The sequence below is a fragment of the Neopsephotus bourkii genome, unplaced genomic scaffold, assembly GCF_033783945.1.
Source record: "Neopsephotus bourkii isolate Nb327-2 ecotype Australia unplaced genomic scaffold, CSIRO-AGI_Nbou_v1 NB_1792, whole genome shotgun sequence".
Lineage (NCBI taxonomy): Eukaryota > Metazoa > Chordata > Aves > Psittaciformes > Psittacidae > Neopsephotus > Neopsephotus bourkii.
The window spans coordinates 11,465,311-11,484,075 of NW_026902266.1; the positions used below are offsets into that span (position 1 = coordinate 11,465,311).

Consider the following 18,765-nt stretch of genomic DNA (forward strand, 5'->3'; position numbering starts at 1 on the left):
ATGTTAGCTGACAACAGAGAAGAGCAAAATGTATTACGAGCATATTACTCCTTTAAAAAAAAACAACCAACCAACAACAAAAACATCCACATAGACTTAAAGAAACCAAAACAAAGAAGGTAACTGTTATAGTACAGGTAAAGACAATCGGAACCTCAGTCAGAAGTTCAATTGCCCTGCTGATATCATCCTTCTAAGCAATACAAGCAATCACTTCACTAAACAATTATCCAATTTGATGTCACATAGAAGAAAACAGAATATCATGGTTAGGAAAGACAAAAACAGAAATTACAGGAAGACAAAGTTTACCTTCTAGAACTTCAAAATACTTCATGCTCCCATTTCAAGTCATGTGAAAATAAAGTACATGACTATTAAAAACATTTTAGAAAATGGCTTCTTTGACTTGGCTATGGGCAATGCCAGCAGCACGCAGTAACTTCTAAGTCATCAGAAGTTTTGAAAGTGTTCTGACTATCAGGAAACTGCACCAAAGTGGTTTTAAAGAAAAATAAATAAGCAGGTAAAAAAAGCATCAGGGATCATATCCCTTAACAGGTACTGAAGAGAAGCTATATTTCAAAAAACTATGGCTGCTATTAAAGTCACTGCCATACTTTGTTCACCAAAATTGAGGACCAGATGTCAGCAAACAAATAATATTCTTTTTCTACTGAAAGAAGACTCTTCAGCCAGAAACCGTAGGCAAGAACTCGACAGAGAGAAGAGACACTTCCATAATGTGCCACACAGCCCAACTCAGCCAAAGCTTGCGGTGAGGCAGAACACTGGACAGAAACTGGACATAAAGATACAGGCCCACAGGCCTTTGGCTGCATAAACCCCTCTGAATTCCATATGTCTGCATGTGCAAACAAGCAACTCAAGTGTTCCAAAGCTATTTTAAACTTCTTTAATTAGCCACTGATCAGACACACTTGGAAAGCGCCCAAGAAAAAAAGCTGAACATATTAATATGGCTTAGAAAGAGAACTCAGGATACAGAAGACAAGCCCAGAAGCAAGTGGAGTTCCAGCCCAGGAGAAATCAGGATTTATAACACGATGGCCTGAAAAGAGATCAGGGAATACTGTTCCGATATGGCAATGCACTCATGTTTTTTCTTGCAGTGCTTCCAATCAGTCAGGCACATGCACTTCCAGCACAGGAGGTCTAAAGCACAACTACAGGCCAACTGGACTGCTTTCTTCTGCAGATGGAAAAGCTGAAATTTGAATCTTCTACTGATGGGACACAGATATCCACACTGACAAACTATCCCTAAATCTCAAATGTGTAATGCATTTCTGTAGAAAACACAAAAGAAGTTTGCCTGCTAGGAAAGTGTTTCTAGATTTTCTATGAATAATAAGCAAAGCAATTTGGTTTCTAAATCCAAGAGAGTAACCACTACTGAGTACAGTAAGTTGACTGTGTTTTTAGTTACTGTATAGTTTTTTCTGCCACAGTTAACTGTTTATACAATGCAACAACTGTGAAATAACACCCTGCTGGCATTATACACTTTTAATCACCTTGACTATACAAACAAAACTTATCTTTGGCCTTAGTCTATGCACATCTCAACACACAAACATCCGTATTTCATGCTTGCAGAATGTTGCTAATAATTGGAGGCTGTATCTTATAAATAGCTACCATTTGTATTCTACATTCTGTTCTGTCACATCTCACTGGAAGAAACTATCACAGACAGACTCCAGTAACACTGTGGATTATCCCCAGATTTGTCTTGGAGTCTTCTAGGCTTCTTTATCATTACTATAAAACAGTGTTGTATGATTCAAAATGTAGTCTGTCTAAACCATTCCATTACAAACAGGTGGATCTGGACTAATGTTAGCCAGCTTGGTGGGAAGAAAATCAAGTTTAGAAAAATTATCTTCTGGCTCAACTGCATATACTCGGATGAAATCCATCCGCGGGTCCTGAAGGAGCTGGCAAATGAAGTTGCTAAGCCGCTGGCCATCATATTTGAAAAATCACGGCAGTCAGGTGAAGTTCCCGACAACTGGAAAAAGAGAAATATAACCCCCGTTTTCAAGAAGGGGAAAATGGATGAGCAAGGGAATTACAGACCAGTCAGTCTCACCTCTGTGCCTGGCAAAATCCTGGAGCAGATTCTCCTGGAAGGCATGCTAAGGCACATGAAAAACAACAAGGTGCTTGGTGACAGCCAGCATGGCTTCACCAAGGGGAAATCCTGCCTGACCAATTTGGTGGCCTTCTATGATGGGGCTACAGAACTGATGGACAGCGGTAAAGCAGTTGATGTCATCTACCTGGAATTGTGTAAAGCGTTCGACACTGTCCCACACGACATCCTTGTCTCTAAATTGGAGAGACATCAATTTGATGAATGGACCACTCGGTGGATAAAGAACTGGCTGGATGGCTGCACACAAAGAGTTGTGGTCAATGGCTCAATGTCCAGCTGGAGACCTGTAATGAATGGTGTCCCTCAGGGATCAGTGCTGGGACCGGTCTTGTTTAACATCTTCATCGCTGACATGGACAGTGGGGTTGAGTGCACCCTCAGCAAGTTTGCTGATGACACCAAGCTGTGTGGTTCGGTTGATACGCTGGAGGGAAGGAATGCCATGCAGAGGAACCTTGACACGCTTGTGAGGTGGGCTGATGCCAACCTCATGAAGTTTAACCGTGCCAAGTGCAAGGTGCTACGCCTGGGTCGGAGCAATCCCAGGCACAGCTACAGGCTGGGCAGAGAGGAGATTCAGAGCAGCCCTGCGGAGAATGACTTGGGGGTGTTGGTCAACGAGAAAATGAACATGAGCCAGCTTCAGTGTGCGCTGGCAGCCCAGAAAGCCAACCATATCCTGGGCTGCATCAAAAGGAGTGTGACCAGCAGGTCGAATGAGGTGATCCTGCCCCTCTATTCTGCTCTCGTGAGACCTCACTTGGAGTATTGTGTGCAGTTCTGGTGTCCTCAACATAAAAAGGACATGGAACTGTTGGAACAAGTCCAGAGGAGGGCCACGAGAATGATCAGGGGACTGGAGCACCTCCCGTATGAAGATCGGTTGAAAAAGTTGGGGCTGTTCAGCCTGGAGAAGAGAAGGCTGCGTGGAGACCTCATAGCAGCCTTCCAGTATCTGAAAGGGGCCTATGGGGATGCTGGGGATGGACTCTTCATTAGGGACTGTAGTGGCAGGACAAGAGGTAACGGGTTAAAACTTAAACAGGGGAAGTTTAGATTGGATATAAGGAGGAAATTCTTTCCTGTTAGGGTGGCGAGGCACTGGAATGGGTTGCCCAGGGTGGTTGTGAATGCTCCATCCCTGGCAGTGTTCAAGCCCAGGTTCGACAAGGCCTTGGGTAATATGGTTTAGAGAGAGGTGTCCCTGCCCATGGCAGGGGGGTTGGAACGTGATGATCTTAAGGTCCTTTCCAACCCTAACTATTCTATGATTCTATGATTCTACTCTGTATTAGAGTAACAGGAGCAGAACAAGTAGCTGAGGATTCATGAATTTCAACACAGAAAATAGATACCACAACCACATCACTTATTAACTGATAAACATATACTATTTCAGCTTAGTTGTTGCCTATCCTCTTCAAAGCAAGCTTTATCTATGTGACTTCAGCAATAACTGTTTCAAGGCCTTAACAGAGATTTGGGATTTAAATTCAGTCAAATAAAACTTTTTTATGCTAATTTTATTTCAAAGTAACAACTGTAATCTGACTTCAGGTACTCAAAAGAAAAAATATATTTGCAACATTAATTCTTTTTCAGAACCATATATAATTAACTAGGTAGCTTCTCAAAACACATGGATGCTTTGGCAGAGATTAGGAGGCAATTCAGCTAAGCAGCTGGAGAAGGCATACTACTCTATCCAATAGCACATTTCCATGGACAACTATAGGGGGGACAGTCAGTCCAAGAACACAGAAGTTTATGTGAGAGCCCAAAGTTTTAAGTTTATGTGTCTAAAACCAGAAGCCAATACAATGCTCTCTTTGCAAAAGAACTCCAGTTCTTTTCTTTGCATTAAAACGTGCACACAGATAAGCTGGACTGCATTAGCATGCTTATGCCCCTTTAATGCAGCTATACTTCTGTTTGTGTGGTTTTTAGAATTCAGGAAATTAAAAGACCTTGTGCCAATACAACTACAAAAGAAGAAGACAAAAAACAAGTACTCACGCTGTGAATAAAGCAGTATCTGAAATTCCAAGAGGGCACAGGTAAAGAGTTGAACCACATTTTCTACTCCAAGCAATTCAAAAACTTCTTTAACTGGAAAATCAAATAATGGTAGTTCGCTGGTGCTTGGCCTCTGGCAGACAATTGGTCCATAAACACCTGAAAATTTTAATGACCTTCCTGCTGGAGGAAGAGGAACCTCATAGAGTATATTGTAGATGTAGCTTTCTAAAGGTAAAGGTGGCGGCTGAGGTGAAGTCACTGCTTGGTGAAGTTGTTCTAATACTTTCTTACAAGCTTTCATAAAAGACATTGGAGTAATCAGACAAATGCATTTTGAGACATAAAGAGTGTCTCTGCTGATGTCATAGGAGTTAAAACGCTGCAGCTTTGAAACAGAAGTGCCATTGCAGTCTCCAGTGCTGCTGCAGCTATCTTTGTCATTTGTGGGTGGAGTATGAAGAATGTCATATTCAGCATTGTGCATATGATACAATGTCTGCATTGCACTGCAGATCTGTTTGCTAGTAACTTCCTCAAAAAACGTGAGAGAAAATCCAAACGTCCGTGAGCCATCTTCACGAGTAATAATAAAAGAGTGGAACTGAGGTTCTCTGGAATCTGCTTGTGTCTTGAAAGCAAGCCCTTTAGGCATACACAGCTATAAAAAAGAGGGAGGGGAGATAATATCAATTAAAACACTTTTCTCTCCCCTTGCCTGCAGAAACATTGATGAAAAGAGGATTTAGAATCCACAGACTGCCATCACATTTCACTTTAAATTCTTTTAAGTGTTACACCTCGATACAATACAATAATATGCATACATCAGAAAAACTAAAGGAACATATTACAAGGGCTATATACAGTTTCTGTTGAAACTCATAACCATTTTGTTACCAACCTCAATGGGAATAAAATAACAGAATTCAAACGCAGATAAAGGAAATTGTTTTGGTCACCAAGACCAGAAACCTGATAGAGAAAAGTTCTGTATTTCATCTAAAGAAAGAAACTACACCACATTCTATTTAACAGAAAAATCATGCACAAAAAAGGCTCACTAATTGCAGATTATTTTATTTTTCTACCAATTCTCTAAAATACAACAAACTGTAGGAGAACAAAAGACTCTTCTAGGAATTTATCACAAGTTGCAACTTAATTTCCTTTAAAACAATATCACAATTAAATGAAAAGCCCCTTTTGAGTCTGCATAATTTTGGAAACAATAATGAATTTCTCTATCTATAACAGATGTCACACTTTCCTGTCAAAGAAAATACAGATGAATGCCTTCAATTGTTAAGGTAGGAAGCCATTAAGTGATACCAACCATTCCCACTGCATCCTGGTCAAAAGGGTTCCATTCAACATTCTCAGGATAGCGAGCAAGAACTTTGGATTTAAATGTGCGTCTTAAAGGAGTCTGCTCAAAGTTTTCCCCTGCAGGTGAAAGAAAAATAAGTAAATAAATATTTCATCCTCTTTTTAAGCTCAAACAAGGCCAAATAGCAGGACATCAGCAGGCAGATGTGAGGATAAGTGAATTAAGCAAACACTCCTTTTAAGAGAAACAGAAAATGCAAGACAGTTAGTCAGCATATAATCAGACTGCAGATATCAGCAAGGATTAGCATAGTAACATTTCTATGTTGTTAAGTATCTGTGCTTTTCCTTAAGCGCAATTATTTTGAAATTGTGGTTTTGACAGCAATTTTCTAAGTTACTCTTCAGATACTTCAGATTCTTGTTAAAGCATAGCTAAAGCTTCAATTTCAGTGGAATTCTGTTAATGAAGAAAAGCACAAATAGACAAGATGCAAAGATGATGCAAGTTTAAGATTGACATACAAGTGCCATTACTTAATTTCTTCTTCATGACTTAGGAAAAAAGGGTATCCACCATCTATTACAAGAAGTTAGCTGTGAAGAGAGTCTAAAAGGTTAAAAGATCAAGAACCACATAAATACCCATGAAGATAGGGTATCAGATGAACAAAGATTTGTGCTTTTTTTTACCCCACGCTTTTTCCTTTACCTTCTGTTGCACTTGAAATGAAACGGCTGGCACCATCTCGGGTTTTAGAGGCCTGTATATACTGGCATAAAGCTATATAACAGATAAAAACAACACTGCATTATACATTTCATACTGTCAACTGTAATTACATAACTAACACATACCAGTAAAAAAACATACAAGTATGTTATACAGGACTGGCATGCATAATAGATTATCTACTCTCCTAATATGCTTTTTATACATATACAACTTCATACAAATATCTCATTTCAAAACATGTTTCTTGAAAGAGATGATCAGTGTGTAACTGTAGCTCCTGTATACACAACCAGAATACTGATGCTGCAATAGGAATTAGCTGCTTGTGAAAATAAAGTTTTACATGTTAAAACTATAAAATACTCCCAAAGAGCAGATGACTTAACTAACCCCAAGGACAAGACCATTTCAAGGCCTTCAGAACTATATCAGTCTAAGTAACATGGTCCAACTTGACAGATGCCATCCATACACTAGACTAGCTAATACAGTCTTGCTTCTGAGCTCTCAAGTTTTCTCTGGAGCGATGACTGTTGTGATAACACAGAGCTTTCTGCTTTCTGTCACAATCTTCCAAGTGTGTGTAGTTGCTTTAAAAATTAAGAGCACAACTGCATATCTTAAAATAAGTTTAGCTATCTTACTAGAATGCAATTAGCTAAATGAGCATGCAGCAGTTGACAGCTGCACTAACAATCAGGCACAATTGCATGAAATCATATGCTTTAAATAAATTGAACTATTCCAGCAACACCTGCAGGAGAGAAAACACACTTCAACTTCTCACTTGTTTTCTTACATGCAGCAATTACATGGCAATAGAAACCGATTTCAGAATTGGCTGGGTCTGTTCTGTACTTTTACGGTAGTATTTTAAGTCCAATTTCTAAGCCAACTTAGAAGCTTTATTTCATATAACATTTACTTCCACAAAGTAGCCATACATAGAAACAGTTATAACCCTGCCTATACACAGTGAAGAACCTAACAAAGACACCAAATAAAACTACATTTCCATTGAATGTTTAAGAAGTCCTTTGAGAGGTGAGAAGTCACATAACCCCAGATTTGGTTTAAACAAAGTCTTAGGTATCACCTTGAACAGAGACCTTACCCTCCATCAGGACCTAGGACAGGTCTCGATACCCAAAATACCCACAGGCATTTTGCTAACCCTCTGGGGCTTAGCACTGGAATTTAAAGGAGGAATTCTTTTTCCTCTTTGTCTGAAAAAAATCACCCTAGCTGCTTTTCACACAAAACCACTCAGCTACATTATTTATTACCTTTTCTTCAGTAATATCATTGTTCAAAGAGAAAAAATGCATTTGGGAAAAACTGAAACATGTATATAAGAGAGGGGTAGTTAGGAAAAGAAAGAACACAACTTGACTGAAATAAAACCATCTTTGGAAAGAGCAGAGCCGGTAACAGAAAACACAGCAGCATTTCAGCAGGAGCCAAGACCAATCTTAAAGTACAAAAACAAGCATTTAAAGAAACTTTCGATCTTCTAGAAAGAAAAGTGGACATAACGCCACATCTCTATTTACTGACACAAACACACAGTCAAATAAAGAAAGTCCTCTGTAAAAGAGGCTTTAAAAATAAGTCAGGAGATTTAACACACCTACTATTTTCTATATTTGCATCTGTGCAGATGATGTAATGTCAACTTTTAGATAGTTGAGGAAAAACCTCAGACATTTCCTACGCTGTTTTGTTCCCTTTGAGTTTGTTTTTCCCTTTCACATACATACTAGGGAGAAAAATATATGAAGGCCAAATTTTTTCCTGAACTTGAAAACCTCACACTACAATCACTGAGTTTACCTATGTGTAAGGTCATGCATTTTCAGAAATTAAAAAGAAAATCTGTTACTTCAAGACTTTTTCATGAAGGTGATAAATGTGATAAATATTGCAAAATACACGATGCTGCTCTTCCCTTCTGACAAAAAAACCCCACAAATACAACAACGAAAACCACACACACACTGGGGGGGAGGGGGGAAAGGCAAGCAAAACACCAAAACAAACACTGAAAGGACACTCATGTATTTTAAGAGGCATTGCCCCATCTCCTCACAAAAGATATCCTCTCCAACACACACTTCAATTTTTTAAACCTGAAGCCTGTCTATAATGAAAGTATTGAACTTGATTTCTGGAAACCCACCAAGCACTGATCCAGAAAGAAACATAAGGCAATACTTACAATTCATCAAACAATTCAGCTGTTGCACAGACACTACTCTTGCCAGAGTGCATCCATATTACACTTCCTCCCTACAGCCATACTACTCTGATACTGTATCTGTCACGTTAATTTCTGTGTGGATGCAATGCTCATTTACTCTTTCACAGCAGCACAGTCTTCCAACCTCAGCTACCTCTCCTTGTAACAGCCTTCATGCCTGTAATACAGCAAACCACTGGACCTTCAGATTGGGCAATGCTGACTACCTAAGATACTGACAGGGCAGGGAATCTCAAGTGACAGCTCACCAACAGCTTTTGTAAAGTACAAGCCAGGAGCAGAAAGGTGACCTGTGAAACTCCAGAAAACTGGCCACCCTGTTTTCTTGCCATTACAACTAATAAGAACCCAAGCACAAACAAGTCCATTGCCTAGGGTCCCCCTTCACTTCTCCCCCTAAGTAGCTAATGATTGTCAACAGAGAGCCATTCACAGATGAGGGGAGAATCCTCAAACAACATTTGCTTACATCCAGAGTCAAAAAAGTAATTAACCCTAAATTTATAGTTAAGTAGAAGCCTCAAACACTATGCTCCAGCAAAGCACCCAACTGCAACACATCTCCAGTAGGCAAAAATAACTCATGATCTCAAGATCTGACTGTGTGTGATTCAAACGTCTGATTAATTCATAGAATAGAATCATAGAATTCTATTGGTTTTGACATGGAATGGCTTATATTGAAATGGTTTTGATAAAAACACTGAAGACAAGAGCAGGTTTAACAAATACAGGAGGCAAATCCATCAACAGAAGTGGTCAAAGGCTTATTCTAGAACTGGAAAAAAAAAAAAGAAGATGTAAGAGAAGATAAACTCATAAAAATATGATGTATCCCACCAGTTTCAGAGTGAGCACAACTGCCCACACTTCATGAATATCAAAGGACTGCAATTATCAGATCATGCTTTTCTTAAGGTTCCTCTTCTCTAGCAGAAGTGATAGTTAGAAAGTACTTTCCTTATTGATCCAACTTATTATAAAGAGGTCTTCAAACATGATCTCTCTGTAAATAATTTCTTTCTTTTGCTCAAGTTCCATGTAAAAGCAAGTTCTTAATGAAACACAGTATTGCCTGCTGAAGACTTGATAATCCTCACTTTTCCTACAGGAAAAGCTCTACAAAAAAAGAAGATGCAAACTGCTACACAGACTGCAAACTTGTAATTATCTGGACTGAAAGCAAGAATGGTAATCAAATGGCTATACGATTATTTGTCATGAACTGTCATACAACACAAAATCCATACATATAAAAATTCCAGGAAAAGGGAAAACAAAACAGGAATTTTCAGGATGTTTCAGGCCAACATGCTTTCCAACATCAAACCTTCAAAACAGTAAGAATCCCAAAGTATTTTGCAATGTAAACAGTATCACAGTAGCATACAGGAGCACCATTTCACTAGGCACTGTACAGACTCACAAACACCACTTTAGAATGAGACCTAGTGCTGCACCTAGGAAAGGAATCACAGCATAGCAGAGAACCTCAGAATGTCTTTGTCATTGGAAAAAACACTATCTTGAAATAGGACCAGTGAAATTATTTGGATTAAAAATAAATAGAGAATGAAGAAGGGGTTAACAAACGTTTCACTAATCCAGTTTAGCCCATGTCCACACAAACAACTTAATGAGCTCATAGTGATACCTCAAAAGAGGAGGGAAGCAAAGATTAAACCACTGACACAGAGGTTCTTAAAGTGGTGCACTGAAGAAAATATGGGACTACAGTGGTTTTAATAACCTACATGGGTAACTAAAGCACTCCCAAAGTTGCTCCTCCTCCTAAGGCCCAGCCTTCCCATCTGCTGGGTCCTGCCATGATGGGTCAGAGTTTTCAACACCAGCAACCACCATCTGGATTTGGTAATGCCCTTTCCTTCCTCTCCTTTCTTTCACACTTCATCAACTCTCTAAGACTCCACCACAGGGTGGAAAATGAGCAAAGATGCTACAGCAGTCAGTGACTTTATTTTATCCATCTAAACCGTGACAAAACCAAGCTATTCCCACTGTGACACTATGTAGGCAATCAGACTGTTCACAGTCCTATACTGTTCTCTCCTTTTTTGTTACCATGTAATTGAAAAAGACATGCATAAAGACTTAAACTCTCAGAATAAGCTTGCTTATCAAAAGAGAAGTCACCTGCTAGGCATAACCTCTGAGTCAGTCTTCTTGGGTGAAGGACATCGAGGACATTAAGCACTGCTGCTACCAAGGCTTAAGCTTAGCCCAGCTCTTCCTGCAGCAGGCAGAGCTCAGCTCAGAGCAGTCTCAGACTGGACTGACATACAGTCCCTGCTGTCCAGATTAAATCTCACATAAGAGTCAGGTAATTATTCCAATCCCCTTCTCTCATATCTCTTCAGTAAACTGCCCCTGGTGGACTGTTTGCACGCATAAAAGAAACTACACACCTGCTCAAGACTATCAAGGAGTTGAAATACATTTAGTTGGAATATGAAATTGAAACCAGCCCCTTGTTCACATCAGCACTGAAGATGACACCACCCCTCTAACAGTCATCTAATACAATTCACAGCATATGGAACTATGAGGACAGAGAGACTTCAGTTCTAACATTATTTTATACCACCTTGAATGATGCTGGTGTATGTGCCTGTTATTTGGACTTCCTAATTACAAGCACAAGAGAAGAGCTAATGCATACACTCCAAGTATCCTACATCTGAACTCACAACTATACCTCACTTTACTGTATGATATCTTACTGAGTCACCAAACACTGAACATAAGCCCTATCACAATGCAGATTTGTAGTGAACACTGGCAACCTCTCTGTCATTTTATTGCTCCTCCCTGCTCTTACCGATTACTTTTCTTGCTGTTCAACCTGCAAGCAGAAAATAGCTGTATCTGTGTCTTGGTCTGATGAGTATCAGGACTTACAAACTCAGAGATGCTGCTTGGAGTTTCCAACCTGCACAGTGCAGAATTACTTTGAAACTATCTGCATGAAAATATCCATATCAATGGATATCACTTTTCTAGAAGTTCATACACAGAGCAGAAGGAAAAAAGTTATAGAAACTAGAAATGAACTTAAGCATTCTTCAACTCAGTAACCTGAATACTATCTACCAAGCTTTCCTCAGCTTTGAGAGGGAATAAATAGAATGAATTCAGAAGGTCTAATTGTAGCTCTTTCCTGATTCACCCAGAGAAAAATCTGATTCACTGCCTTTTTTCCCCTCATTGGGAGTAGAAAGAAAGGAAAGAAAAGAAAAAAAACTGCTTGGAGTTTCAAATACTTATGACCTACCACTATAATATAAAAACAATTACATTGTTTTTGACTGAAAAGTGGGTTTACTGCAGGTGAAAAATATGAAATTATGAATTCTCAATGAAAAAAAAAGACAAAACCTTTTTTAAAAGGGTGGAAATTCAGACTTAAAACCCTACCACCTGAGAGACACACCTCACAGTCCACTCCCTTCCCTTTTTTGACTATGCCATTTACAAAGATCTGTTTACAACCTGAACTATTCTATGATTCTACAAACCACAGGGAAGGGCAGCTTACGGCTGTCATCACCATTACTAGCTGCATTTAACCATGCTACGTCATAATACACTTCCCATCAAACTTTCATGTGTAGTCACAAAATAAGCTAAACTTGTATTGAAACCTCTTAACACATACACTGTAAATTCAGGCTATGCCTGACAATCATACAAATCCTCTCAGTTAGCTTACAGGAACAGAGGCAACACATACCCAGCTGGTTTGCTTGCAAATTTCTAATGCTAATTATCAAGAAAACTTCTCCCTGATTGTAACAATTTATTTTTCCCTGCCAAGTAGTTTGTTCCTTTGTAAGTATGCTTCTAACCCTAGATGCTTTTTTTCCTCTTCAATACATCAATCAAACAATCATTCTCTGTGACCCACACGCTGACACAAAGAGTTTCCACTTATGTAATAAAGCTCTCTCTAGTACAGAACAGAAAAGCGTAGCCTACATTGTCCTTAATTAGAAAGGTCAAACTTGATAAAAAAGAAAATAGATGCCAGGGATACTTTGCAAATAAAGCTTTTTAAAACTGAATCATAGCCTTCTGTATATGCTCTCAATTCATTATTTGGTTTTAGTTTTTAGAAAGTGACTGCAGTGCCACAACTGTAAAATTTATGCAAGACTGAGAATTGTACAGGAAATTCTCTGTGCACACTAGCTAGGAAAAAGTCTTTAAGCAGGTGTTTCAGAGGTAGAGGTAGAGTCCAGTTCAATTTTTCCTCTATGACAATAAAGAGCAAGTCAGAAGAAGCTACCTCATTACCAGAAAAAGTGCCTGATAAAAGAACTAAATGGTCATGCAGCACTGGTTTTACAGAATCTTTAATACTGCCACCATCATTTGTTCATGGAGTCTCTTGATCTGCTCAAAATAATTACAAAACAAAGACACACAGAAACTTCTACTGATTCTGATTAAGGTTTGCTGCTTTCACCCTGCCAAGCACCTTGCTTCTTTCACCCTGCCAAGCACGTTGCTTCTTTCAATTCTTGTGGTAGAACCTACTACTAATTAAATTTATTTGGTCTCGGTGTGCATTTATTGTATACATGACATCTTCCAATTAAAAAATATTAGCATGCAATTAAAACATTAACTTTATGTTTTCCACATAAGGATTCTCCTACAGAAATCTTTCTGCATACGCAAGCTGTATATGCAATTCTTCCTGCCACTAAAATGAATGTTTAATGAAATAAATGTAAAATAGCTTCAATATGAAACAGTCATATTGCTGTGATTAAATAAATTAGTAAGAACAATGAGAGTCTGTGCCAGCAGCAGATACTATGAACCATACACTTAGGACAGCTTTCTTGTTCTACACAGCACACTGGAGGAACAGAACTTGGGATTCAAAAATCCCTACAGAATGCGTTTATAACCATAACCTTTACCTCCACACCTCCTACACCATGGTCCAAAGAACCTTGCAGTGGTGGGACTCATTGCAACTTGTGCAAGGTAGCAAGTTGAGACTGAGCTGACCATGCCAGTGAAAGAGCAGAGGTTTTCCCCAGTGTCAGTGGCAAGTCAGAAGTCAGTCAACAAGGGGCTTTGAACAGTGCATGAATTACAAACGCCATCCAGAGAATAGCCTAATTCTATCCTGCTTTCAATTAAAAATAAAATGAAGCACAAAGCCATACTTAAGTGAAAATGGACATCATAGAAAATTGACGTCATTTTGAAAACAATCTTTCTCATTCTTGGATATGGATGAAGATGCAAAAACTGCAACAGTGTACCTGTGAAAGACCCTAATACATAAGGAAAAAAAGTCTGAACTGTTTCCAAAGATACAAGAATGGCAGCAGTCCACAGCACATTTAGAATTAAGTTAACCTAAAGCCAGCAGCTAATGTCATAAACAGCAGCAGGATTCCCAGTTCGGCCAGCAACCATTCTCAATACATACAGTAAGGCTACAGATATGACGGTAAATAATTATGTTTACCAAACACATAATTACTCCAGCTTTAAAATTCATGGTCTAAATGAAAATTGTTGGCTGGCAAAGCAGGTAAAACGTGCATACTTCTGCAATCCATACTGTAGAAATGATGAAAGTATGGAGCAAATGAGAGCATTTTGGAGGGAGGGGCCACCGGAGGGAGGTGGCATGTACCCTGAGAGATTTGAGCACTTCTTGATTAGTCAAACTGACAAATGACCAATAATGTTAATGTGGTTACACTGCAAAAACAAATACAGGTGCATAAAATACAAATAGGCGTAGAAAGATAGTCAAGCCAAGAATCAATATCTTAAAATCAAAAGAGTTCTGATTAAAATAAGACTTACCATATACACACTTGCCAATGGAAGCTTTCCAATACTTAATTTCCAAGTCTTAAGAGCAAAACTGGGATAATCTAACTATTAATCAAGTTGTACCTGTACCATACTAGACACAAAATGCGGTGGCAAACTGTTGATTCATTCTAGCCCTTAAAATACAGACAAAGGGAAAAAAAAGCAAAAACCTCAGACCTAGTCTTCTGCAGAGCAATACCATTCTGATTTTTGAGAACGCAATATCCTAATATTGAAGAAAAGTCTTTTCAATAAATACCTAAAGGTCTATTAACATACTAATAAGTAGACAGTTTATTTTAAAAACAAAACCAGCACCTTTCTCCAATTCCTTCTTTATAAGTGCAAAAACACCCCTCTACAATGTAGGAAATTAACACCTAAAGTTTGGCAGACTGAGGTAAGAAATTCATTCAACATTAATTCTTGGGATAAAAACCATGATTCAAAAAAAGCTGCAGCTGCCAAACCTGTCAGCAAACAGACACTCCATCAATGGACAAATGCCTTCAGATTATGACTTGTTTCCTTCCTTCCAGTTCCTCCCCCTTCAGCCAAACTGCACGTATTTCTCATTAGAGAGGACTCAGCAAACTTCTTCCTCTTATACTAAAAAGAACTCTTCCCTTTTATCCTGAAACACATAAACCCTCTGTGCTCCAGTTCTATCTCCCCCCCCCCTCTGCTGGCAACACCACCTGCCACAGTGCAAGCTGAATTGAAGGCTAGACCAGTTAATTTATTACTGGAACTGGGACTTAAACAGTTTTCAAAGTGGATCCGGTTATCTATAGGAGAAAATCTTCATGACCACTTTCATTTTACTGCAGCACTGCTGTTTAAGCAACTGGAATCAGGGGTTTCATCCACTGACTCTAAAAAATGAGGATTTCAATCACTGTCTCTAGCAGCTGTTACTCCTGGATTTGTAACAGATCTACCACCTATGATTTTCGCATCTGGGACTTCCTCTGAAAACTTCTTTATGCAAGTTACTATTTCACTTCCGCTGACAAAAGAGCTCAAAGGCAAAGGAAGCCCACTGTCTTCCTTTCTAAAACCAAAGTGCAAATAACACAAATACACACTAGAGACACCCTGCCCTCAACTTAGGTATCTATCTTAAGTGTAACCGGAATGTATGTTGCATGGAGGGCCAGCCTTCACCTGTAAAAGTTGGAGGTCTTTAGAGGAAGTAAAGAGGAAGAAAATAATTAGAGAGAGGAAATGCTCCAGCTCTTCAGGTTCTGGTTTTTTGGTGGTTTTTTGGTTGTTTTTTGTTTGTTTGGGTTGTTGGGTTTTTTGCCTGTTTGTCATCTAGGGAACCTGCATTTGCTTGTAACAACAACCCCCATCCCAATCCCATGAGAACTTTTTCTTTCCAGTATACAATATACATTTGAATGTTCAATGGACAATACAGCTCTTCTTACTGCAGTCACTAAAAAGGTGGGAAAGACAAAGAGATAAATTAACTCTAATCTGTCAACTGTAAAAGATCCTGTTGTTTCCCCGCTTCCTTTTGCTTTCCAAAATTCAAGAATTGCAATGTTTCAAGAATTGTAACATGAAGAACCCCACTGTAAACTGAAATTAAAAAGTTTGTTACACTAACTGGGTATCTGTAACCACTGGATACAAATAATCTCTCGATCATCCACTACTTTGATAGAATAAATTCTTCCTAGCCCTTTATGGCAAATGAAAATTTAAGAGTTAATAGCTATCCATTCATCATTTAAGTTTCAGCATTCATTTAGTTGATAACAAAACATATTGTTATACACACACTGGAATAGTTTCAAATCCTGCAACAATGAATTTAAAGAACTGCAGAAAAACGGCTGAGGACATCTACATTCTGCGACTGTAACATCAGGAAATCAAAAGCCTTTGTTTTTTATTTTCCTGGTACTGTTTCAAGGAAGGCAGGAAGAGGTGGGACAATGAAGTGGCAGAAGGAGCCATCAAGAATCTAGGGCAGCTTTTAAAAAACAAGCAAGAAAAAACACCCCAAAGTCCCCAGCTTGCTTCTTTAAAAGCATCCTAAAGCTTTGGGTTTTTTTACTACTTTGCATGCAACACAAGAAGGCAGATGGTCACAATGGGCTTTAATCAAGACCGCCTGGCAGAAATTTCCAAGGAAATGGTTTTAAAACCAGAATTGTTTTACTAAACTTCTTTTCTGCTCTAGCCACAGCAAAAAAGATATATAGAAAGATATTTAGAGCTGTTTCCAACTAAACAACAGAAGCAGCACTAAAAATTACAATGACAGGCGTCTTCTCAGCCATGGAGGTTGGGGAGAGACAAGCCGTTTTCATGACACAATAGATCTATCAACAGAAGACACTAAGAAAGGAAAAGGGTGGCTTGTGTGTACTAGAAATATAGAACAGAAGTGGAGACAAGCATATTTTAAGCATATTTAATATAGAAATCAGCTGTTCTCCTCATGCCCATCTAAGACTGGCAGACCCAGTGAGACTGCTTCAGGAAAGCCTAAGCAAACAGAAGCACAGACAACTTCAGGCAACCCCTTTGAACCACTGGACATCCTTTTACAGTGACATCTTGCATTTAGTTAAATGTCCTTACTTGTTACCCTCACAGCTCCAGCACTGAGCACTGATCGAAACATGCCTGTACAAGAGCACACAGAGCAAATGTTACTGAAGTATCTGTCCAATCCTTTAATGAAGTATTTCCATTCTTCTGGGAGACGACTGAGGTTTTTTGTGAAAGAGGAAAGCCTTATTTCAGACATGAAGCCTTCCAAGCAGGTTCCAAAGACATACTGAGGTCAGCAAAATACAAAGTTCACCTATACAACCATCCCGGTATATGAGTCCTATCCAGTCTGTTTCACTTTGTTATCTACTGTTTGAAATCAATGTTTTGCAGTAAGGACTGTATTCCCTTCATCCCCAAAAGAATGTTCTGTAAGGAAGTCATCAAGTTGCTTGATGGGGTATTCTCTATTTCTTAAATAGATGTTATTTCTAATACCAAAAAATTAATCAGATATACTGACAGTTTGGTCTATATGACCAAATATGACTATCTATGAAGTTTGTCTTAGCTCTGACTGTATCTCTCCTTATCACCTCACCAACCACTTGTCTTGAGCGTTCTTCCTTTTACAAGTGCCATATCAAGCTTACCTTTCTTCTTCAGAAGACATGATTCATGTTTGGTTAAAAAAAAGTTTTTAATATGAAAATCTGATTAGAATAGGAAGAAGAAAATCGAGTACGTTTATTCAGTCCTGGAAACAAAAGTCACAGGTCCAAGTCAACCACCTTTAACTGCTTATCAACTCTTTGAACAAAGCATAAACAAACATGATGGCTCATGCTTCCACAGAAACAAGCATGAGTTAAAACCCTTCCCTGGTCAGACCTGAATAAAACAGAACATGTTGTATATAGTTTTAATCTTGGAAGGCTTTATAGGAAGGAAGGGGAGGGGAGGGGGGGAGACATGGAAATAAAACTAAAAATAAAATAACCCAGACACATATATACACTATACAAGTTCTTGCCAGGGCACACTATCACCCATGCATAACAGACTCAGGACTATTTGTGGAATTAGTTATCAAAAGAACACTCAATTCACCTCATTCACTGGATACATCCAGAATCCTTCATCTTTCCAAGCCAAGATTAGGCCCTGTTTATAAGGCCTCACCTGTGAAATGGCAGCCATTCTCAAGGCTACTAATACATGCAAGGGCAGATCTCTGTGCAGATAAGGCTGGTTCATGTGTCCTAAGCATACTTCCAGGGGAGACTGCAGCAACCTTGCAGCATTAAAGTAACTTCACACAGCGTAAGTAACTTCCGCTCTCTGGATCGTAAACCCTTTAGACATCAGGTCAGTCTTCTGCAGTTCACATGGATTTCGGTCTAAAGAACTCTCTGAATATGGCCCCCAATGGAGCTGTGCTTCAGGACACCTATATCAATTTAATCAACGGCTGTGCATTATCAATCTCTTTCCTAACACCAAGGCCTGGTACTCCCTGGACCCTGCTGCACTGAACCATGTACAATGTGACTGCAAGGGAAGAAGGCATGAGCACAAGACCACAGTAAGGACAGGGAAAGAGACATGACAAATTGGGCTGCCATAAAATCAATGCCAGATTCATCCTCAGAAACAGCAGAGATACTGATAAATAGAAATTTTACCAACCTTCAGTAATACTTTTAAATGAGAGCAAAATCAGGAAACAACAGCTGGTAAGGGAGCTTGCTGAAAGTAACAAGTTAAGGAGGAATAAGTAATATATGCAAATAGTAGAATAGCTCATAAAAATTTATGCTTGTAAAGGACAGAAGCAATGCAGAGATCAGTACACTGCAGCAA

The 18,765-nt window shown here is 39.0% G+C and overlaps 1 protein-coding gene across 10 annotated transcripts in view; it reads right to left on the reverse strand.

Annotated features, from left to right (window-relative positions):
- The window catches only part of DENND5A (DENN domain containing 5A), a 71,766-nt gene that overhangs the window by 45,563 nt on the left and 7,438 nt on the right, over positions 1-18,765 (reverse strand). For 6 of the 10 annotated variants that reach the window (XM_061380432.1, XM_061380436.1, XM_061380430.1 and 3 more), the window contains exons 2-4: positions 6,240-6,311; positions 5,535-5,644; positions 4,199-4,859 (exon numbers count right to left, since the gene is read on the reverse strand). The exons of 1 other annotated variant lie outside the window; for it this stretch is intronic. In XM_061380432.1, the coding sequence (XP_061236416.1) occupies positions 4,199-4,859; positions 5,535-5,644; positions 6,240-6,311 (843 nt within the window). The remainder of the gene's footprint in view (positions 1-4,198; positions 4,860-5,534; positions 5,645-6,239; positions 6,312-18,765) is intronic. 3 more of the 10 variants (XM_061380427.1, XM_061380431.1, XM_061380434.1) reach the window with 2 other exon arrangements.